Here is a 25,184-nt window from a genome sequence, read left to right as displayed (position 1 = left end):
GAGAGCACAGTGCAAAAAGGTTATATGTAAAAGGAATATATATATATATATATATATATATATAGAGAGAGAGAGAGAGAGAGAGAGAGAGAGAGAGAGAGAGAGAGCAATAAAATTTAAAATCAACAAGACTCAACAACCCGAGTGTCGGTTCTGAATGTACACATGTATGTTTACACACACACACATTGAGTAGAGAAAGAGAGACTTCATTGACAGATTCAATGGCTAAATATATAGATGCTTGAGTTATAACATATGAATGCACATATATCTAACCTTGTATATTTGTTGATTATTTACATGTTATGACCCAAGCACCTGTGGTCTTTTTTGTGTACTCAGCCCTGGACCACAGGAGTAGGCAATCCTTCATTGTTGATTATTTACATATGTATAATGTTACAGTGTTCAAAATTGGTTTTAAACTTGGTATAGACCACGGGTCTATGCCAGAACAAGATGACATAGACTTTATTGTATTGGCATAGACCGCAACATTGCAAAGAAATATCACAAAAAAGATTTTCATTTACTTCTAATTTACTTAAAAAGCATATTTTCTTTCCATTTCCACTGATAACAATATCCTCCTTTCCTCATAACACTTATAAGATGTCGACTGACCATTAAAGCATTAAAGCTATTCCAAAGGACCTTACATTGGGCCACTATTAAAAAATTGTTTGTTGGGCGTTAGTTGCCCGACCCTCTCAAAAGGTCGCCGACCCCAAAAAATTTATTGGTCCATCAGCTATGTCTTTTTTTTTTTTTTTTGTTTATTGTCCGGTGCGGAACAGAACCGAGTTCGAGCCGGATTTTAGCCGTCCGAGTCAGTAAAGCACTTGACAGTCACCTTGCTTTGCTTCAAGCGCTTCCTTGATGGTTTGTTTCAAAGTGTCCGACCTGAAGAGGACAAAATCGTACGCAACTTTATGCGTAAATATAGAGGTTAAAAACTCAAAGGAACGAAGCAAAGCCAATAGACTGCTTGAGTTTGACATGGATTCAACTGCGGTTGACGAACATAGACACAACATAGAGCACATGTCGAAGTGCATATCTGTTAAATTTATTTTCTCAAACCAAGCCATTATAACAGATTCTATGCTAGTTGGAACCCCCAGGTTACATGATACTTGCAGTGTCTGGTTAATAGAGGGCGAAGCCCTCTCATGGCCCGAAGGGCCGTGAGACCGGAGCTCTCCCTATAGGTAACACATATATACATGTTTAAAAGGAAAACAATGAAAAATTAAACCATACTTATGGAACTTGAAAATTTTGGTACTAATGGCATCAATTCGAATACTATCGCGTGGACATGTATTTCTCCATTTTGAATCTCATCTACCCTAGTTCATGTCGTTCTGAGATGTTACATAAAATTCGTAAAAGCATGTAAATCTTATTTTCTTAATTATATATAATCATTCCACCATTAACGCCATGTTTGTTGTTGTGGTTCAAACACTATGTTTGTAAATTTGCTAAATAACGATGCTGAATATGACGTCACAATGTACTGTTTACATCAATTGCGTTATATTTCCTGCGTTCAATATATAGGCTGATCAAATATCCAAAATTAGGATGCTTTGATACAGCTCCGTCCTCGTGCTAACTTCGGGTTGTTTTTGTTCTGTTTTGGATATAGATACTAATGCCAAAATTTGTTTGCTTTGCCCTCAAACATGGTCACGCTGTAAAACATATTAGTTCATGCAGAAATGCATCTAAACAATTATTTCAAAGCTTTTCTTAGAATTTGAAAAAAGATACAAAATCCATATTGTTTTCAATGTTTTAGACTGCTACTTTACATTTTATACCCAAGAAAAACTTTGAAATAAAATCCACTCATCATGCTTTTATGTTACTGAGCAGTACTTATATATATCATTTAAAAATTTCAAATCTACATAAAACAGTTGTCACACTAGTTCCATGTGTCAGACATGTTCAATGGAATATATAACACTGCATGCCTACTAGCATAAATCAGAGGATGACTAAGAACTATACGGTGCATACACAGAACAATACAAAAGTGCAAAGCAAAACTAATTCTTATTTATAAAGTGGTGCAAAGTGGTGTACTGATGAATAGTGATGTTATATACAAAAGCAGATATATAAATATGATAGAGCTGAATATGATAAGGCTGGCACATATGTACATTTAAAAGCATATTTAATTAATGACAAAGAACTTAGCTAATGAAGAGATATAATATAGCAAACAAAATATATAGATATATGTAGACGATGTACAAAAAATTCCAGCAGCACTGACGTATGTGGGAGAACAATATTTAATGCACGAAAAAAAATTAATCCTGACCAAAAAAAAAATGCCTACCTACCTACCCATCATCAAAGGGGTAGGGTAGGCAAACACCCAACAAACAATTTTTTAATAGTGGCCTTGTAAGGTCCTTTGGAATAGCTTTAATGCTTTAAATCTGGAAAATCGGCATAGACAATTTGGTCTATCTCAATTAGTACAATTGGCATAGACCAGTGTCATTTGACATAGACTCGGTCTATGGTTAATTTCGAACACTGATGTTAAAAGTGTATTCATATGTTATGACCCAAGCACTTGTGGCTGAATATATTTTTGGGATGTTTCCAAAGCTAGTGAATTCTTCAATATTTCAGCAAAATTCTGTACATGTACATGCCCCCACCCAGCCAATGAAGCCTATGGTACCGATATGATGTGATCTATGCAAGTACTTGCATTGTCCTATGTGTCGGCAGTGTAGCAGAATTAATTTTTAGATGGCATTGTGTATCACTGAAATGTTTGTAATATTTCATGAAAAAATACCTTTAACGTGTGCTACAAAAATGGATATTTTTGACACATAATTTGCATTGGAAACAATATATCATGCAAGTTTGGATTAGGGCCATCTATCTGCGAGAGTTCCCTATGTGACTTCTATCAAAATGGCTGACAATTTGAAAGTAATTTTACAAAACCCCCATTTTATGGCATATATTTAATGGAGATTTTCATAATTTTGAGGATATAGATTCTAACAGATTATTTTTAATTACTATGGTCATTTCTTTTCCTGATTTGCACTTTGTCATGGTACTTTGTGAGTATATTGAAGGTTGTAAAATTATTCTTACTTTCATTACTCATGGTTATTAGGCTGTTCAGGTGATATATAATATATCATTACTGGCTATTAGGCTGTCAAGGTGATAGATATATCATTACTGGTTGATAGGCTGTTCAGGTGATATATATATATATATATATATATATATATATATATATATATATATATTATTACTGGTCATTAGTCTGTTCAGGTGATATATATATATATATATATATATATATATATATATATATATATATATATTATTACTGGTCATTAGGCTGTTCAGGTGATATATATATATATATTATTACTGGTCATTAGGCTGTTCAGGTGGTTGGGAATCTGCTTCGGGTTTGAGGCATTGTGTTCGAATTCTGCCTGATCAATCACATTTTCTCCATTCCTGTTATGTGATATGAAAGAAACAATGAACAACTGAAGAATACATGTATTAAATCCACAATCAATATGAAAATGTAAAACATGTCTCTTGACCTTATGATGAATTATCCTCTATGTACAGTTTTAAATTCAGAGTTCTGGTGTCCATCATCCCATAGAAATGTCATGACCAGTTTACATTCACTGTACAATAGTTTTGATTCCGCTGTCGTACATTGAATTGTAATGAAAATGAGGCTGTATACAGTCATTCTCTCACCAGAGGGCACATTACACAAGCTTCACTTACAAGTCAGACTTGAGTGATGTGCCCTCTGGTGAGAGAATGGTGTAGGCATTGTCAGAGTCTATCTCCCTACTAACCCAAGTTTAGAAAAATGATTTGACCTGTTTTAAAATTAAACAACTTCTGGACAAATGTGGTGTCTTTCAGAATACAGAAAGAAACAGCTGTCTATTGGAAACAGTTAAATAATCAGAAACCTGCAATTTCACATTGACATTCGCACATTGCATTGATCCGATGATATCAAAAAATCTACATCAGTGTAAACATGTTGTGAAAATACAGATGTTGGATAGGACCAAGAGAGTAGAATATGTATAATAATCAGTTCTATGTATGTTGCAGCTCTCATTAGTTGGTCAAGATATTACAAAGATTCCCAGTGATGTTGCCAATGAATTTGCAGAGAAAACACGAAGATTAGATCTGAGTTTTAACTGTTTAAGGTAAATTTTATGATTAGTACTGATAAAATGATGAAGAAAGTTACATGTATTAATGGCCTGATCGGGGAACAAAACTCTGGAAAAGATTCGATGTACCATGGAAACATTTCAGTGTTTTTCTGAGGAAGATTTCAAGATTATATATAAAGATTAATTCATAAAGGGACTGACTCACGAATTTTGTTTTTCACTATTAATGACCAGAGTCTACTGCCTAATGTGTTCAAATGATTTCGCATAAAAATTAAAGTTGTACATTATCACAGAAGCTCATTTTAGAGAGTTCATTATTTGTTCTGTAAACAAAGATTGCGGTATGTTATTGTTTACAAAATTTTCAGAAGAAATGGATATCGATCTAAGTTTATTATATCTTTCACATTTCAAGCATTCTTCGGGTAAAATGTGTCATCTAAAAGTTAAAATTTGTGATTATGCAAAATTAAGATGCTTTATATTACAAAATTGATATTTCACTGGTTTTGTTTGTTTACATAAAAAGACTCGAGTCTTTGTTTACATAACACAGATTTAAGGCTAAAATATTGCTTTTATTCTTGCCTTCAGTAGGTCAAAATGTTGGCTGACAACATTAAATGAGTTAATATTTTTGATGTTTCACATCAAAAATAAAAAAATATTTTGTTCAAAAATTGTGAACCAGTCCCTTTAATGTCTTTACCTATATGAAGCTGTACATATTCTGTAAAATGATTGAATCACTTTTTTGTGATTTGAGAAAAATATAAACATATTGATGGGGACCTGATTTCACTGTTTCTTATTCTCTTGACATTGTAGTTCAGTATTATCAAAAACCATGAAAATTAAACCCCAGTGAAAGTAAATTGTTTTACAGTATGTGTTTATAGATCTTATTGTACCAACAGTGTGAACTCTACAATAATTTTACTGCATACAGCTTTGTATTTACTCATTGTTATTTTCACTTTGTATTGTTCAAATCCAATTTCACACCGTTTACAATTAGTGGTTTTTAATTGTCTTCATTCTATATACTGTGGAATCATCATTGTTTGTGGGCGATTGATGTTCAAGGATTTCGTGGGTCACACTTACCCATGAATTTACGTGTCCTCGAAAATTTTTAAAACCAAATAGAGTTATCTCTCCTAGTGAAAATATATATGTATGCAAATGCCCGTAGCTGTGTCCGCATTGGTGATGGCTACAGTGAGGAGTTTGCTGTGAGGGTCGGAGTCCATCAGGGGTCAGTACTCAGCCCTCTGCTTTTCATCATCGTACTCGAGGCTCTTTCACGCGAATTTCGTAACGGTGTTCCCTGGGAGGATCTGTATGCAGATGACCTGGTTATCATTACTGACTCGTTGGATGAATGTGTCAAGAGGCTTCTGACTTGGAAAGAAGCTGTGGAAAGGAAAGGACTGAGAGTGAATGCAGGCAAAACCAAGATCATGATCTGCGGTACGGGTCTTGACCTACTTCAGGACTTGGGCAGCTTCCCATGTGCTGTCTGTCGTACAGGTGTAGGCAGCAATAGTATTTTCTGCAATGGCTGCAAGCACTGGGTGCACAAGAAATGCAGTGGGCTCGTGCGCCTGTCTGTGGACCCTGACTTCAGATGTTCAAGATGCAGAGGAACTGCTCGCCCTCTTGACGGCAGGCTGCAGTGATATCCAAGTTGGTCTGGACAAGTTGGAGGTTGTAGGCTCCTTCTGCTACCTCGGAGACATGCTTTCCGCAGCTGGTGGCTGTGACCTTGCAGCCACTACGCATGTGAAGACTGCTTGGAAGAAGTTCAGGGAGCTGCTACCAGTCCTGACATCACGCCACCTGTCGTATAAGACCCGTGGTTGAGTGTATAACACCTGTGTACGGAGCGCTATGCTCCATGCCAGTGAGACCTGGGCACTGACCAAGCCAAATCTTCATCGCCTACTACGCAATGACAGGGCCATGATAAGACAGATCTGTAACATCAAGCCTGAAGATATGGCCACTGTAAGTTCAACTGAATTGCTGGGGCGGCTTGGCATCAACGACCTCGACCTCATCTTAAGGGAAAGGAGACTCCGCTGGTATGGCCACGCAGTTGTGTTAAGTAGGGCCATAGAAATATGTCAGAGGAAAAAAGCATTATAAACAGATCAATTTTTGACAAATTCTGTACACACAACCCTTTTATACAAAACAAATATGTATATATATAATTAAGTGCATATTGACCTTCCATACATTTTTCACCAGACCGAGAGTCTCTACATCAGCTGTATATCACGTGATCAAATATCAAGATAAAATCGTACCGTGTATGTATAAATCGTTCCATTGGCACGATATCCAGATATCAATGCAAGTTGAAGTTAATATAACTTCAAAACATATTAATTTCCTGATTTGAAAAGTGATGGGAGCAAGTTTATCGTGACTTGTAACATGTTTAATTTTTGCATTGAATATGCAAGATTCGGCGATTTTTGTAAGTTGAATCTAGCCTGAAAAACATGTTTTCTGTTGAAGCCACAACTTGCTCCCCTAACTTTCCTTTTGCACTGAAGTTCACATGTCACATAAATCAAACATTTTTCACTCAAAAACCTCGGGGTGTCGTGCCAATGATGAAATTTGTGTGTACGGAAACCCTGTTTATGCAAATGAGTTGATTGTGAAAGTCACTATACGTGCAGATTAGGGGCGATATCAAGATCACAATATGATATGTATATTACTTTAGCATGTATGTTATATAAAGAAGAAATTGAAAATATTTCAATATCAAAGAGAATTAATATAACCCATTTGACAGAAACTTTTACACGATTGCGGTTTATTGTTTGACAGGGGTGTTAAATAACGAAAAAATATTTTTGACGTTTCCAACCGCAAAAGGAATGTAGATATGTACGTCATGACCTTCATCATGACGTATTTTTCATTGTGACGTCATGTAATGTGCCAGTGCGGTAAAGTACATTTTTTACATTTATGAGGAAAGCCTTAACTCAGCCGCGCACGTTGTCAGATCCAGCAGTGCAGTCAAGTGCGCTCTAAATATACAAGTTTCTGGGAGACGTAGAGTTGGTCGGCCAATGCTATCTTGGAGAGAGCTGACAGAGAAAGATCATAGAGAATGGAAGCTCTCTACTGCCGACCCTCAAGACCGGAAAGAATGGAGATCTGAGGTGAGATCTGCCATGCGTGCAGCCAGCCAGATACCTGGAAGGGGGCCCACTAGTGTGGACACTACCTGTGATACTGCACGGAAATAAAGAGGAACTGACAACAACAACAACAAGTGATATCGTATCACTTACCCAAGAAAATACATCCCCATGAACCAGCAAAATTTTGCTTACAGACAAACATTGGCCCCCACGAATTAAAATGATTCCACTGTATTATACAATCATTGACTTTTGATGTGGTCTACTCATGACTATATGGACCTGGTTGATTGAGGCCGTAGGTCGAGGTCAATCAATATCTGACCAGGTCTGTGTAGCCACAAGTAGAGCAAATCAAAAGTTATTGCTTTATTACTTGATCAGGAATCTTAAAACAATTTTCACTATATATTTTTTTCATTCTTTCAACAAATGAAAATGTGCAAAACTAAGAAAAGGTAACAGTAATAATTTTACATTGTAGTTGATACTGATTTAACGACCATAAAATGTAATGTTTTGTAAAGCCGTTAATGGCATTGAATTTTACTTACTGATACTTGCTTTAAAATGCACAGTTTGATCGGTTGATAAAAATGTCAGCAAACTTATGGTTGGTCAAAAGGGAAATCCCGAATAAACCTTGCAAAAATTAATATTGTCAATAAGGTGATCTCACTCTGAGGTACACACCAGAAAAGATCATCTTGACCAATCAGAGAGCATAAAAATTCCTGATCATTTAATAATAAATATTATTATACCTCAGTATGAGAATTCTATGTAACGCGTTATCTGACTGGTCTAGACACTCACATGCCAGGGATGACAAAACTTCATATCTCCCTTTCGAACATCATATCTCCCTATCATATTTACCCCTTGGGCAGCCTCGTGCATTTTCCATAAATTTAACATCAAGGTAGACGAAGTGTATTGTGACGTCACAATAAGTCCGACTCAATCTACTTTCATAGTTCGTAAGGCACAAAGTATGCGGGTCTCTGATACACAGTTGAATGCATGGTTTGGTTGATACAAAAACAAGCAAGTAAATCAGCAGTCAAGGAGAATGGAAATACAAAAACTGGTTATCATATCACTGTATTTCTTTGTTTGTACCTTCTATCGTAATATGTTGATGGCGCTGTGTTACCGTTAGGACGATCTCAGCTATATAGATGAGCGGACTCCAATTTCAAATCCACTTTTGAGTCTTGCTTTGTTTCGGTATAATAAAAAATTTATTGCATGAATGTTCAGGCGATATGAAGATTTATTCACCCAAGAAAAATCATATTCCCCTCAGGCGTTGCCCTCAGGGAATATGATTTTTCTTGGGTGAATAAATCTTCATATATCTCCCTCACTATCATGCAATAAATGTATATTATGGCTTGGTTTTATTCACTGCAGTTTTTGTGACTGTATGGTTTAAACAGCAGTGATGATAAGGATTAGGGACAGTAACTGCTTGTCTATTTTGTCAATGTAAACATATCTTAGATACAAGTGACATGATGATCCAAAGCCTTCTGTATACAATGTTTGCCCAGAGTTTCCAGTTTTCATGTAGACTGTTATTTTTAAAGCCTTACATATACAATGTTTGACCCGTGTTTCCTGATTTCACTCAGATGGTTGTTTTTGCAGATCTTTGGAGGGACTAGAGAAGTTTACCCAGTTAGAGGAACTAGTGTTAGATAACAATGATTTGGATGATGGAATCAAGTTTCCAAAACTTCAAAATCTACACACAGTCACATTAAATAAAAACAAGGTATCCTGTTTTCACTGCAGTGTGTAATGCTAAATATATTATTATAATGCAAGAGGAATAAGCCTAAAGCTAAAACCTTTCAAGAAAAGGATGACTTATCATGTATGTTTGTACCTTGAATATAGAATTGAATTGGCCTGCTGTTTTTGACAAGTGGTAAAGGGATACATCCACTTCACTATGAATTAGTTCTAGTGTGCCGCGACAGATGGCTTATTTGTTATGTAGTGTTCTAGATTTCATTATCTGATAAAATTGTTCTGACTGATGAATAAATGTTATTTTATGTGACAGTGATGGTTTTCACTTTAATCATCCTCGCTTCATCTCTTCCTAATGACCAGATAACAAATCTTGATCAGCTATTGGATAATATATCTCACAACCTGCCTAGACTGACCTACCTGAGCATGCTCAGTAATGAGGCGTGCCCTAATCAGCTGTCTAGTCTGGACAAAGATGAGGAAGATTACCAGAGATATCGGTTAGTATGGGTGTACCTGTAACATACTAACATTCAACAAGGAGGAGAAAGACACAAGATTTAACAACCTATTCCTTGTTCTTTGGTAGAATTTATGGATAGATATTAATCATATTATTTCATAATTTTATCACAAATGCTAGAGCATTATTCTTTCAAACATCACAATCATAAATCTAAATGACCAGTTCGATGCAGTTGTAGCATAATATCATTTCTATTTTCTACAGTATTCAAAATTTGATAGATAATCTTAATCCATAGAATTCCTGGAATAATCTTAATCCATAGAATTCCTGGTATAATTTTTATCCATAGAATTCATGGTATAATCTTAATCCATAAAATTCCTGGTATAATCTTAATCCGAAGAATTCCTGGTATAATCTTAGAAGTTTATAGTTCAACTGTGATGAAATCGCAAACAAAGAGAGAAGTGTACTGTAATTTCCAAAAATTCTTCCCTGCAGAATATAGCCCCTTCTAAATACTGTATGTATTGAAATTTTAGACTTTAAATCATACAAAAAGGAATATAGAATTCATAGAAGAAGTGTAGAAATTATGATAAAGACAGTAAATTTATGAGACCTGTGCAAGTTGTTGCACAAACCTTACATGTAGGAGTTTACATCTTAAGTAGCTTTATCCAAGAAAAGTCTGATTAAAACCACCCCCTTCTCCTTATACTCGTCAGATAAGATAATGAGTATGGTGTCCGATTTTAATCAGACTGATCCAAGAAGTGATTAAAATACCAAGATATGTATGAGATCAAAATCTTTAGTGATATATGAAATGTTAATGTCATGTGCAGACATAATGTTAAAGTACTAAAATCGTGTGTACATGTTTCTTCCTAAATTAATTTTTTGTTGTATTCCCTTTTCAACCAATCCTGAAAAAATGCCTTGAATCCAAAATCTTTATTGCCATTTTTCTAGGGAGAAACAAACGGTAAATAAATGTGGGTCTCATGGTCTCAGTTTGTGTTTTGGTACCTTGTAGGTTTTATGTATTATTCCGGTTGCCAGGCCTCAAGTTCCTGGATTCTACAAATGTGAAGGAGGAGGAACTCGTGGAAGCTAAGAGAGTGGGGCCCTTTATGCAGGTGGTGAAATTCACAGAAGACGAGGTAAGTGAGGGGTCACGTAATCGTTTTATATCCTGTGAAAAATAACAACACTCAAGGATAACATTGTCCATATTCTGTCCATCTGTAACTTATTAATAGTCTTATTTTCCCATATCTGTTTTAAGAATGAGGTGAGCAAGGGGCGACTAATGATTATTTTATTTCCTGGTCTTCGGTTTGGTTTATACCTTTATAGGAATAGATATAAGAAATTGTTTGAATGAAATAGAATTAGCAGATTATGGTTCTCATTATGAACTCTTGTTTTACATGACGGTCACTAATTATACTGATCAGAAAGACGGTCGTAACAGTTATGCTAAAATACATAAAAAAAAATCCTATTTTGAAACAGATTGTGCACAAAGAAGAAAATGACACTGAAGAGACTACAGCTTTTTCACCTCTACCAAACTCGAACGAACAAGAGCATGGATAAACCAATTTGTAAGTCTCTCTCTCTCTATCTCCATCTCTCTCTCATATCAAAGTTTAAGTAACTGAAAGTAAAATATTTTTTACAGCATCATTTGGCAAAAGTAAATATGTTTACTATGGGAAGCACTCAGAAGGGAACCGATTCATAAGAAACAAAGATTTATGAAATCGCTCACTGCATCTGTCCATTGATGGAGGGAAATATTGACATTCTTCATCCATGAAATTTACACTTCACCAGCTGTTTCATTCTGTAAAATCACAACTGTTATAGCATGAACAATTAGTGGTGGAACGTTGAACGACCATAATGTACCTCAATAACCCATAAAACAGTGTCAAGGCTCCGTGCAACAATCATTATCTTATGGTGGAGCCAGACACTTGGATTTTTTAAATGAGATATATACAGCATTGATATATTTATAAGTGGTAGAGATTATATGTAAATGTTACTTGTATATTATTTGTAAAGTATGTCTCAGCAACATGCATGTAGATTGTATTTTTTCAAGAATAAATGTTTAGGTTGATTAAGTATTATGAGGGCGGAAGGTATATATGGAAGCAGGGGGGATAATTTGTAGAATTGGCAAAGTAAATAATACTGACATTACATCATTCTCTCATTATTTATCCCTGTAATACAAACAACCTAAATATTCATTCATTCTATTTATATTTTGTAAAATGAAAAAAGATGTAGATTTTATACTCTGAATAATTACCATACACGGCAAGTCTGTGATGTAAGCATGAGTTCCTGTATGAGGGTATATAAACATTGACCTAGCAGGCTTATCATTGACAAAACATCAGTGATTAGAAATATTTGTTTATTATTTTGTTGCTTACATTTACATGACAATGTTATGGGTGAATGGTGAGTTTGATAATTTATGAGTACATGTATTTGTATGCATTGTTTACGAGAAGCTTTTGATCAAGGCGTATAATTTTGTGTTTTTAGGAGAAAATTTGAAAGTTGTCGTATGTAATCATTCATACAAAATATTATTGAATATGAAGACTTGTGATTGTTTTTTTATATATAGAATTCAGTTGGCCACAAGGATCTATAATCTAATCAAAATTAGACCCTTTGATCAGCTCCCTTATGATTGCTACACTAATGATATGATAGCTACACTAGTTATGACCGCTATGCATAGAGTAGCAACTGTAACTAGGGGAGCGGATCAAAGGAACTTATGTTAATTAGATTGCATGCATTTACTACTTCTGTTCATAATAAGCTGTGCATTTAATAATCACCATACCATCGGACCTGGATGGAAGTATAGAACATTATTAATCCCTGTAATAGAGGAACTGGAGGGAACTATAGAATATTTTAAATCCCTGTAACAGTGGAACTGGAGGGAACTATACAGCATTATTAATCCCTGTAACAGTGGAACTATAGGACATTAATCCCTGTAACAGTGGAACTATAGGACATTAATCCCTGTAACAGTGAAACTGGAGGGAACTATAGAACATTATTAATCCCTGTAACAGTGGAACTGGATGGAATTATTGGACATTATTAATCCCTGTAACAGTGGAACTATAGGACATTAATCCCTGTAACAGTTGAACTATAGGACATTAATCCCTGTAACAGTGGAACTATAGAACATTAATCCCTGTAATGGGAACTATAGGACATTAATCCCTGTAACAGTGGAACTGGAGGGAACTATACAACATTATTAATCCCTGTAACAGTGGAACTATAGAACGTTATTAATCCCTGTAACAGTGGAACTTAAGGGAACTATAAATCATTATTAATCCCTGCAACGGTAGAACTGCAGAGAAGTATAGAACATTATTAATCCCTGTAACAGGGGAACTGGATGGAACTATAGAACATTATTAATCCCTGTAACAGTGGAACTGGAGGGAACTATAGAACATTATTAATCCCTGTAACAGTGGAACTATAGGACGTTATTAATCCCTGTATCAGTGGAACTATAGGACATTAATCCCTGTAACAGTGGAACTTAAGGGAACTATAAATCATTATTAATCCCTGCAACGGTAGAACTGCAGAGAACTATAGAACATTATTAATCCCTGTAACAGGAGAACTGGAGGGAACTATAGAACATTATTAATCCCTGTAACAGGGGAACTGGAGGGAACTATATAATATTTTAAATCCCTGTAACAGTGGAACTGGATGGAATTATTGATCCCTGTAACAGTGGAACTATAGGACATTAATCCCTTTAACTGGAACTTGAGGGAACTAAATCATTATTAATCCCTGCAACAGTAGAACTGCAGAGAACTATAGAACATTATTAATCCCTGTAACAGGGGAACTGGAGGGAGCTATAGAACATTATTAATCCCTGTACCAGTAAAACTGGATGGAACTATAGAACATTAGTAATCCCTGTAACAGGGGAACTGGATGGAACTATAAAATATTTTAAATTCCTGTAACAGTGGAACTGGATGGAATTATTGGACATTATTAATCCCTGTAACAGTGGAACTATAGGACATTAATCCCTGTAACAGTGGAACTATAGGACATTAATCCCTGTAACAGTGGAACTATAGGACATTAAACCCTGTAACAGTGGAACTATAGGACATTAATCCCTGTAACAGGGGAACTGGAGGGAACTATAGAACATTATTAATCCCTGTAACAGGGGAACTGGAGGGAACTATAGAACATTATTAATCCCTGTACCAGTAAAACTGGATGGAACTATAGAACATTATTAATCCCTGTAACGGGAACTGAATGGAACTATAGAATATTTTAAATCCCTGTAACAGTGGAACTGGATGGAATTATTGGACATTATTAATCCCTGTAACAGTGGAACTATAGGACATTAATTTCTGTAACAGTGGAACTATAGAACTATAGGACATTAAACCCTGTAACAGTGGAACTATAGGACATTAATCCCTGTGACAGTGGAACTACAGGACATTAATCCCTGTAACAGTGAAACTAGAGGGAACTATAGAACATTATTAATCCCTGTAACAGTGGAACTGGATGGAATTATTGGACATTATTAATCCCTGTAACAGTGGAACTATAGGACATTAATCCCTGTAACAGTGGAACTATAGGACATTAATCCCTGTAACAGGGGAACTATAGGACATTAATCCTTGTAACAGTGGAACTGGAGGGAACTATACAACATTATTAATCCCTGTAACAGTGGAACTATAGGACGTTATTAATCCCTGTATCAATGGAACTATAGGACATTAATCCCTGTAACAGTGGAACTTAAGGGAACTATAAATCATTATTAATCCCTGCAACGGTAGAACTGCAGAGAACTATAGAACATTATTAATCCCTGTAAGAGGGGAACTGGAGGGAACTATAGAACATTATTAATCCCTGTAACAGGGGAACTGGAGGGAACTATGCAACATTATTAATCCCTGTAACGGGAACTGAAGGGAACTATAGAACATTATTAATCCCTGTAACAGGGGAACTGGAGGGAACTATAGAAATTATTAATCCCTGCAACAGGGGAACTGGAGGGAACTATGCAACATTATTAATCCCTGTAACAGTAGAACTATATGACGTTATTAATCCCTCTAACAGGGGAACTTGAGGGAACTATAAATCATTATTAATCCCTGCAACAGTAAAACTGCAGAGAACTATAGAACTTTATTAATCCCTGTAACAGTGGAACTGGAGGGAACTATAGAACATTATTAATCCCTGTAACGGGAACTATAGGACATTAATCCCTGTAACAGTGGAACTATAGGACATTAATCCCTGTAACAGTGAAACTATAGGACATTAATCCCTGTAACAGTGGAACTGGAGGGAATTATAGAACATTATTAATCCCTGTAACAGTGGAACTATAGGACGTTATTAATCCCTGTAACCGTGGAACTTAAGGGAACTATAAATCATTATTAATCCCTGCAACGGTAGAACTGCAGAGAACTATTGAATATTATTAATCCCTATAACAGTGGTACTATAGAACATTATTAATCCCTGTAACAGGGCAACTGGATGGAACTATACAACATTATTAATCCCTGTAACAGGGGAACTGGAGGGAACTATAGAACATTATTAATCCCTGTACCAGGGGAACTGGAGGGAACTATAGAACATTATTAATCCCTGTACCAGTAGAACTGGATGGAACTATAGAACATTATTAATTCCTGTACCAGTAGAACTGGAGGGAACTATAGAACATTATTAATCCTGTACCAGTAGAACTGGAAGGAACTATTGGACATTATTAATCCCTGTAACAGGGGAACTAAGTTTCCTTTCCATCTGTCAACTTATCCATCATACTGTCCTTCAGTATGTTTCACTATTTAGCTCAGAAGTCAAAGTTTTCCGATTAAAATTGAACTGCCATTGGTTGTTAACCTTTCAACCAAACTTGACATAAAACATCCTTATGTAAAGGGTATTCAAGTATTTTTCATATAAAAAGCCATAACCCCTTTCCATGGGAAATGTGCAAGAAATTGTGATAATGAGAGGTGTTTAGAAGATATTTTCAAGAACCACTACACCAGAAATGTCCAAAATTTGCATCGTTATATAATGTTTATTAGCTCACTCGTGCGCAGTGATAAGCACAGATCTTTTCAATCTGCGCTGAGTTAGCATCCGCCCACTGCATTGCGACGTTAAATGTTTTGAGTGTAACAGATGGACATCACAAATGCTGTACATTTCTTGCCACTTAATGTTCACCAGTCTTGAGCCATATCTTTCAAATCGTTAGAGGTACTGCTTTCATATTTAGCAAGTGCATTTTTTGTGAGAAGACCTTTCCAATGATACCAAATTTGTTGACCTTGACCTAATTTTTGGAAATTGAAAAAAAGTGTCTTACAGTTGCACTTAGTTGTAATCTGGTGCCATCAGTGTTTCACAAACACATCTTGTTGTTTCCATTATAAAGTTGTAGGCCAGGCAAACACACAAAAAAAAATACAAATTCTTTACCACCAACATTAACCTTGGCAAAATGACCTTGGATTGACACAAAATCTGTCCATAAGCAACCTTTGTGAGCTTCCACTGTCATGGTTCTGACTAAAACTGTGGGTCGGACAGCCAGACAAAGATTACAAATAACTGATGATGCAAATTTTCCTTAAAGCTTATGCAGAACTTGAGATATTGCCCAAAAAAAACTCTGATAAAAATGGTTTTATTTCTTGGAAATTTGTGCGTTGTTCGATGTAAAGCAACGGTTTTCAAGTCGAGGCAGTTATCGATAACTGTTGTTTCAGTATTTGTTAGATAAAAGACATCATTTTCATGCTGACTTACTACAAACTGAACTTAAAAGAATGTATACATACTGTGTACACAATGTGTAGGTACAAAGTTAAGTATACAGAGTATTTCTGTCTGAAAATGGATACCCTTTCAATACTTTCTCAGTACTATATACTTTCTCAGTACTTTTTGTGGTTTAAACAAAAATATAGTCAATAATATAATGAAAATCAACTTGTTAAAACCCCAATTTTACTATTTATCAGATTTTAGGGGGGAGGGGGAATGTGTCACAGATTTTTTTGAACAAGCTAAATAAAATGTTTTTTTGTATTTCAAGCTGACATTAATACTGAAATTGGGCAACATTGAACTTTCAGTACTCTTACTACTAAATCTGAATTTTATCAATTTTTATACACTGTACTTAAACAGTACCTTCAATAAAGCAAATAATCATTTTATATATTTGTGTAAAATGATATCTGACATGAGATAGGTTTTCAATCGCATGGTTTTATGATTTAAAGATTTTAATAAGATTAAGGTGCTATATAAATTTTAGCATTGTATTGTTATCCCTGTTTAAAAATTCCAAAATACTATGCAAGTCAAATTTGTGCCGAATATTTCACCAAATTCAAAGGAGATATAGAAATTTAAGGGAAATAATAAATCCAAAATATCGTGTCCTAGTGGCTTTTTTATTCTCTCGGGTTTGAAATCCTTATCATTGCAATGTACGCAAAAGCAATGTTTCAGCATACGAGACATGACATAATTTAGTAGGCTACAATGTCATAGATAGTAAAGTGAAGACGCCCACTATTATGAGATGGAGGCTCTGACACAGTATATTTCAGTCACATGATCAGTGTTCTGCCTCTCCTTAAAGTCTCTGATTACGTTCTAATGCTCCACTGAGAGCCTCTTGCTTGACTAAAGCTATAAACCAGGAGAGATGGAGTGCACATTCTCTTTAATTTCCTTACAAGACATGTATATGCACATAATGTTTATGAAACAAAACTTTATGTGGGGAACACAACAGTCATTTGAACATAAAAAGTAGCAACAGGTCTACAGCGACCAATACACAAAAGAATATGACTCTCTCAAAACAAAAACATTAAAATATTCTGCTACAGCTGATTAACACTACCTCTGTGAAGAAAATGCAACACGCACGGATCTGAGAAAAAATAAGATGGCAGATCTGTCTGACACAGTAAAAAAAAAAAAAACTTGGAGGCATCCTAAAATGTTACCACTTTTAAAAAGTTTCCACAATAAAATGCATAATTATCTTCATTTCACCATAACAGTCATAAAGTAAGTGCAAGTCCTGCAGAAGTCAAGAAATGTTCTCTCGATCAATGAACGCAGTCAAGACATCAAATGCTAGGGTGACTACACGCAAGTAAAAATACCTTTTTTATACATAATGGTTCAAGCTGCCTTTCACATACATCTCTGTATTAAATGTATTACTTTTTTACTGGTCATGAAATGAATGAAATGTTGAATAAAAAGAAAGGTCGATCGACACAGAATTACACATTCAGGAATAAGTACATTGTGGTTAAGCATATCGGGGATTGCGATTTGTATGTAATAGTAGAATATATGCACTGCAGTATTGTAGAGAATCCACAGGTTTCCTGTACCTGTACCATGAAACAAACTTCTCTATTTACAAAACTAACCAATCTATAAGCATATTGCCAAATGATCTAGTAAAATTCGTCAATATTCATCAAATGTCATAAAATCATGAGTACAAATAATGCAGATTTCAAATGACTGGAGAATGCACTGCACATCCAAGTTGTTAACATAATCATATGCCTCATTTCAGATTGCTTTCATGAAAATATAACCGTATGTAATCCTTTTAAGTTTGGCATAATATGAAAATTGTTATCAAAATTACATTCAAATGTAGACTGCATGATTAAACATTTAAAACAACAAAACCTGTCTCTATTATTACTCATTTACATGGAATTGCACATACATAATATAAAGTATGCACAGGCTAAAATTTGAGTAACTCTTTAACATAAAGTATTATAAAATTTATGACAATAAAAGCAAAAAAATTTTTTTTAAATCAATAGTACATTTTTCCAGCCAGAACAACATGCATGATTCTGATGGCTAGCGTTCTGTCCTTATCCCTACAGCACGTTAAAATGCTTCAGTGCTTTAAACAGCTACTTTCGGGAGGCAGGAGGTTTACGTTCTTTACGCTCTTTAGTTCCTGTCCCTCGCCCAGACTTAGTTTTGCGTACGATGTAGATTTCATCCTTTCCATCTGGCTCGACAGTGTCATCCAAGTATTCGGCTTCATCCTCCAGTTCCCCGGCCAGGATAGCTGGAGATGGGATAAAGGACTTAACCAGCTGAAATGATCCTCCACACCCAAGTCCAGAGATTTGTCTGTGATCATAACATAGAACATATAGACAGGGAGTCCCTATTGATAACTATAGCTCAAAACATACACGGTCCACACATTTCCTCCAAACCCATCGTTGCTCAGTTCTCAAGTTTAAGAAATAAATTTTGTTTTAGAAAATACATGAGGGTATGAACTGTAACACTTTATGCCAGCATACTTCATGAAGCATCTTAGCTCTTCATGAAAAGTATGCCAGCAGGTAACAGGTCGTTTCGGCCCCAAAACTAATCCGTCCCCTAGTCGTTCCGTCCTTAAGTCGTTCCGGCCCCAGTTGATCCGGCCCCAGTCAATCCGGCCCCCAGCTTTTACTGTCTTCTTATTTACAGTTAATGCTATAATTTTCATCCAAACATCAATATGATTATATTGTTTGTAGTGATTATAACCATGATTTAGATTAAAGATTTGTTTGTAACATGTACATGTGCGTGACGTGTACGTTATCTGTTTGGAACACTACGGATGCAGACACTTAGGAGTTCTAGAATTTGTATTTCTTTATATCTTTTTTTTTCAATTTGTAAGTGATAATTGCTATATGTTAAAGCAATACAAGCTGTAATTAACTGGCGGTACTTTAAACTATCACAATAGTCTGCACCAATATTAACACCTATCGGTATGACTAATATAATACAACAATTATTGACTAATATAATCCTCATGCCTACACATTTCATTTGTTTTAAAATATTACATCATGTAAATTTTGAGTATTAAAAGTATGAGGAAATAATAAATAGCAAACGTGCCACTCAAATGAAATTTTGATAATGAATTAATTGTCAATAAAATTGTCTATGTTATTCTATTTTATCTTTTATTTTGAATTAATTTAACTTGTATTGCTTTAAATGAAATTTGATGAATTGATACATTTTTTATTTACCATATTAAACAATGTTTCATCATTTATAAAACATAAATGTACTTCCCACCCCATTACATAGATTATAAGTAGAAAATATCTATAAAACGTATATGGGGACGGACTGACTACGGTAATTGTGGCCGGAATGACTTGGGGCCGGATCGACAGGGGCCGGATCGACAGGGGCCGGATCGACTGGGGCCGGATTGACCTTAGGGCCGGATTGACCGACAGTGTTGAAGTTCATACCAAAATGTATTTTCAAAAACGAAACTTCTTTTTTAATATTTACATTCTACTTTCATTTCTGTTGGAATTCCCAGCTGTTCAAAATAGAAGTAATATATTTATCAAGATTCATACATGCATTGTTCACAATTGTAGTTCATTCATGAGGAAATGGCTCTTATTACAATTTGTAGAGATATCAAAGGCAAAAAACATAGGAAATGTAAATATTAAGGTATGAAATGAGATCTAAGACCTTTCAGTATTAAATGATATATCATATTTGATGACATTTTTCATATAGCAAAAGTAATTTTCTCACCTCCAGTTTTCAGTGAGAAAAATACAGCTTGTTTTTTTTCAATACAAATCTTAAAATTCGTTAACACTGTTGAGGGATCTTCAATATATGAAAAGCTTGCATTATTTTGCTCTTTTCCCTATATTTAAAGTTCATTTCTTTTATGCCCATAAATTCACAGGTTATTACTGTAAGTTACTGCCTCATCTGATTGGTTAATTTCCTGTAGCTGTCTGTGCAGATTTCTGATTGGTTAACATTCTCTGCAGATTTCTGCTCGGATGCAAATTGATTAGTTAACAAGTGTAAACCGAGCAATCAGTGACTCAACCAACCATAGGTTTGAGAAAGTGTGTGAACCAAAAATTGTGGTATATATAATGATTACTCAAAACAGAAGAAATTAAAACTCCCAGATACATTAAAACCCTTTCTTATAAAAAAAACCATCTACTATACTTCATTAAAGCTTCTTTTTATCTGCCCCTGAACTGAAACATTGGGGGGGGGGGGGGGGGGGGGGGGGCCCCCGCAATATAGTGTTTTGGTCTGTTGTCTGTTTGTGGCCAAAAAAAAACTTATAACTTGGTCATATCTTTTACACCATAAGAGGTAGACCTTTCATATTTAGTACGTGTCTTCCTTGTGGCAAGACCTTTCCATTGACACCAAAATCTTTGACCTGGTGACCTTAACATTGACCTACTTTTAGAAAAAACAAGAGGTACTGTGAGCAATGCTCACTAAGAATACCCCCCGCTTACCCCAATCTCCCAAAGGGTGTTGGTAATAGGTATAAACTACCTCTTTTCTGAGTGTAAAAAACAAATGGCATGAAAAACCGAACCATATTGCTACTTCGATGTACAGTGTGCATGACCTTTGACCTTTTGACCCCAAAATCGATAGGGAACATTTTCATCCCATGGGTAGTCCATATGTATGATATGGTGACTGTAGGTGGAAAGGATAACGCTTTAGAGCCCGGAAACCATATTGCTACTTCAATGTCCAGTGCGCGTGACCTTTGACCTTTTGACCCCAAAATCGATAGGGAACATCTTCATCCCATGGGTAGTCCATATATATGATATGGTGACTGTAGGTGAAAAGGATAACGCTTTAGAGCCCATAAACCATATTGCTACCTCAATGTCCAGTGCGCTTGACCTTTGACCTTTTGACCCTAAAATCGATAGGGAACATCTTCATCCCATGGGTAGTCCATATATTTGATATGGTGACTGTAGGTGGAAAGGATAACGTTTTAGAGCCCGGAAACCATATTGCTACTTCGATGTCCAGTGCGCTTGACCTTTGGACCCCAAAATCGATAGGAAACATCTTCATCCCATGGGTAGTCCATATGTATGATATGGTGACTGTAGGTGGAAAGGATAACGCTTTAGAGCCCGGAAACCATATTGCTACTTCGATGTCCAGTGTGCTTGACCTTTGACCTTTTGACCCCAAAATCGATAGGGAACATCTTCATCCCATGGGTAGTCCATATATATGATATGGTGACGGTAGGTGGAAAGGATAATGCTTTAGAGCCCGGAAACCATTGCGTCTACAGACGGACGGACAACCCGATTCCAGTATACCCCCCCACAACTTGTTGTGGGGGGTATAATGATTATAAGCCATATCTTTTAAACCGCATGGTACAGTTATCATATTTAGCATGTGCATTTCTTGTGAGATACCAAATTTGTTGACCTTGAAATTGACCTCTGACCTACTTTGAAAATTATTCACTAAAATGAGTTCCACTTTGTTGTAATCAGGGTGAATAAGCATTTCACAAATACATCTTGTTAAACTATTTACTAGGATCTTAAGCACTTTTTGTATTACGTGTGACCTTACACTACACTCCTAATTTACAAATTTACCTTATTCCTGCGACTTAAAGGGACTGGTTCACAGTTTTTGGAAGAAAAAAAATTTCTTCCATTTTTGATGTTAAAAATTAAAATATAACTCATTTAATGTTTGCAACCAACGTCTGAATGCAAGGATAAGAGCAATATATTAGTACTCTGTGTTATGTAAACAAAGACTCGAGTCTTTTAATGTTCACAAACTGGTGAAATGTTAATATGGTAATTTAAAGCATCTTAATTTTGTACAGTCACAAATTTAACTTTTAAATGACACATTTAATCTAAAGTATACATGAAATGTGATATATATAATAAACTTGGATCAATATCCATTTATATTTTGAAAACTTCATAAACAATTACACACCTCAATCTTTGTTTTCAAAACAAATAATGAACTCTATAATGAGCTTCTGTCTTGATATATAACCTTAATTTTTTTTGTGAAACATTTTTAACATAGACTGTAGATTTTGATCATTTTAAGTGAAAAACAAACTTTGTAGAAAAGTTGCGAATCAGTCCCTTTAAGTGATTTAGAGGACAAAACACAGGGTCATTCTTTGGTCATGAGAATTTTGTGTCAAGCTTTTCATTGATAACAAGAGGCCCACAGGCCTTATCAGTCACCTGAATACTAGTAAAGAAGTTTCACTACTCCCAAGGGCTATGAAATCTAGAAAAAAAATTCTTGTTCTGAATCTCTATTAGCTAAATTTGAATGTTCAGCAAAAGTAAAAGACAAGATGTGTTCTTAAAACTTCACTGCCCTCAGAAGCGCATACACTGATGAAAGGCTTTACATAATATAATAGGTGTATTAACATTAAAACATCAAAAGATATGACTAATTTGGACCCATCCTAGAGTCAAAACCCTGGGTTGTGAAATTCACCATTTTTTGTACATCCTTATCTGCTATTCCTAAGTATGCATTTAGATTTTATACAGTATCAGCAAACTTACACATAAATATCATATACCAAGTTTGGCCCCACCCTGGGATCAGAACCCCTACTCTAGGGATCATCAAATTTATAATTTTGGTAAAAGACTACCTGCTCTTTCTAAATATCCATTTAGTTTCAATTCAGTATCAATAACACTAAAAAAAGATGTTATTTACGTGTTTTACATATGGACACGATATAGTAAGTTTGGCCCCGCCCTGGGGTCAGAACCCCTACCCCAGGGATCATGAAATTTACAATTTTGGTAGAGGCCTTCCTGCTCTACATAACTATGCATTCAGTGTTTCTTAAACATGCAGTTCTAGAGAAGATTTTTGAAAATTGGTCAATTTTGAGCACTTTTTGCTCTGCCCCTAAGGCCCCAGGGGTGCAGGAATCCTGAATTTTACAATTTATGTCCCCCTTGTTCTAAAAATGCTTCATACCAAACTTGAAAAGAATTGGGATAATAGTTATCAAGAAGAAGTTAAAAATGTCTATTGTTCACACATTTAATAACTGACTATTTTGGCCCCACCACGATACCAAAACCCCTACCCCTGTGATCATCAAATTTACAATTTTGTTAAAGGACTACCTGTTCTTTCTAAATATCTATTTAGTTTCAATTTAGTATCAATAACACTAAATAAGATGTTATTTAAGTGTTTTACACATGGACACTATATACCAAGTTTGGCCCCGCCCTGGGGTAAGAACCCCTACCCAAGGGATCATGAAATATACAATTTTGGTAGAGGCCTTCCTGCTCTACATTACTATGCATTTAGTTTTTCTTACACGTGTGTGGTTCTTGAGAAGAAGATTTTTGAAAATTGGTCAATTTTGGCCACATTTTGCCCCGCCCCTATGGCCCCAGGGATGCAGGAGTCCTGAAATTGACAATTTATGTCCCCTTTGTTCCAAAGATGTTTCATACAAAATTTGAAAAAATTGGAATGATAGTTATCAAAAAGAAGTTAAAAATGTCTATTGTTCATACATTTAATAACTGACTATTTTGGCCCCACCCTGATACCAAAACCCCTACCCCTGGGATCATGAAATTTACAATTTTGTTATAGGACTATCTGTTCTTTCTAAATATCGATCTAGTTTCAATTTAATATCAATAGCACTAAAGAAAATATCATTTAAGTGTTTTACACATAAACACTATATACCAAGTTTGGCCCCGCCCTGGGGTCAGAACCCCTACTCTGGGGATCATGAAATTTACAATTTTGGTAGAAGCCTTCCTGCTCTACATCACCATGTATTTAGTTTTTCTTACACATGTGCAGTTCTTGAGAAGAAGATTTTTGAAAATTGGTCAATTTTTGGCAGTTTTTTGCCCCACCCCTTAGGCTCCAGGGGTGCTGGAGTCCTGAAATTTACAATTTATGTCCCCCTTGTCCAAAAGATGCTTCATACCAAATTTGAAAAGAATTGAACTGGTAGTTATCAAGAGGAAGTTAAAAATGTTCAATTTTTGACAGACGACAGACACCGTACGACGACGGATGACAACCAATTGCAATAGGTCAACTGAGCTTACTCAGGTGACCTAAAAATCTAACAGTATTTGAAATGTGGTCCAGTCCCAATGCCAGCACACTCATCTTTTATTGCCCACCCCTCATCTGTTTGAACCTATCAGTAAAACTGGAAAGTAAACAGCCATACCTGATGATGCCTCTGGAACATGCTCTTTCCAGTGCTTTTCTAAACAAATGTGGTCTGGAGTCCACACTAAAGTTCTCGTGGTATTGCAGAATATACTTCTTAATCATCAGTGCTGATGCTATTTTAGGTTCATGAGTAGCAATGACAGCTTGACTAATCATATCTTCCAGATCATCAGCTGTAAAATATCACAATAATGGCACATCAGCAAGAGACATTGCTATCAACCACCCTTGTCTTTATATTGCATTAGCATTATATTTACGAAA

General features: G+C 35.5%; 2 protein-coding genes across 5 annotated transcripts in view; one reads left to right on the top strand and one right to left on the bottom strand.

Moving 5' to 3' along the window:
- LOC125671317 (leucine-rich melanocyte differentiation-associated protein-like) overlaps nt 1–25,184 on the top strand; it is a 49,322-nt gene that overhangs the window by 283 nt on the left and 23,855 nt on the right. For 2 of the 4 annotated variants that reach the window (XR_008802297.1, XM_056162231.1), the window contains exons 2-6: nt 4,159–4,259; nt 9,059–9,185; nt 9,530–9,669; nt 10,678–10,804; nt 11,160–11,251. Coding sequence is in view for 3 of the 4 variants with exons in the window: in XM_056162231.1 (XP_056018206.1) it covers nt 4,159–4,259; nt 9,059–9,185; nt 9,530–9,669; nt 10,678–10,804; nt 11,160–11,243 (579 nt within the window). In the remaining variant the exon portion in view is untranslated. Of the gene's footprint in view, nt 1–4,158; nt 4,260–9,058; nt 9,186–9,529; nt 9,670–10,677; nt 10,805–11,159; nt 12,271–25,184 lie in introns of those variants that run through there. The other 2 variants (XM_048906898.2, XM_056162230.1) reach the window with 2 other exon arrangements.
- Nucleotides 17,489–25,184, bottom strand: part of LOC125671315 (heterochromatin protein 1-binding protein 3-like) — a 52,527-nt gene continuing 44,831 nt past the window's right edge. Inside the window, exons 10-11 of the mRNA XM_056162232.1 lie at nt 24,916–25,093; nt 17,489–18,968 (exon numbers count right to left, since the gene is read on the bottom strand). Of these exons, the coding sequence (XP_056018207.1) occupies nt 18,743–18,968; nt 24,916–25,093 (404 nt within the window). The 3' untranslated portion in view covers nt 17,489–18,742. The remainder of the gene's footprint in view (nt 18,969–24,915; nt 25,094–25,184) is intronic.

This window comes from Ostrea edulis, chromosome 4 (assembly GCF_947568905.1).
Source record: "Ostrea edulis chromosome 4, xbOstEdul1.1, whole genome shotgun sequence".
NCBI lineage: Eukaryota > Metazoa > Mollusca > Bivalvia > Ostreida > Ostreidae > Ostrea > Ostrea edulis.
Note: the sequence above shows the minus strand (reverse complement) of the source record. Positions and strands in the feature narration are given on the sequence as shown.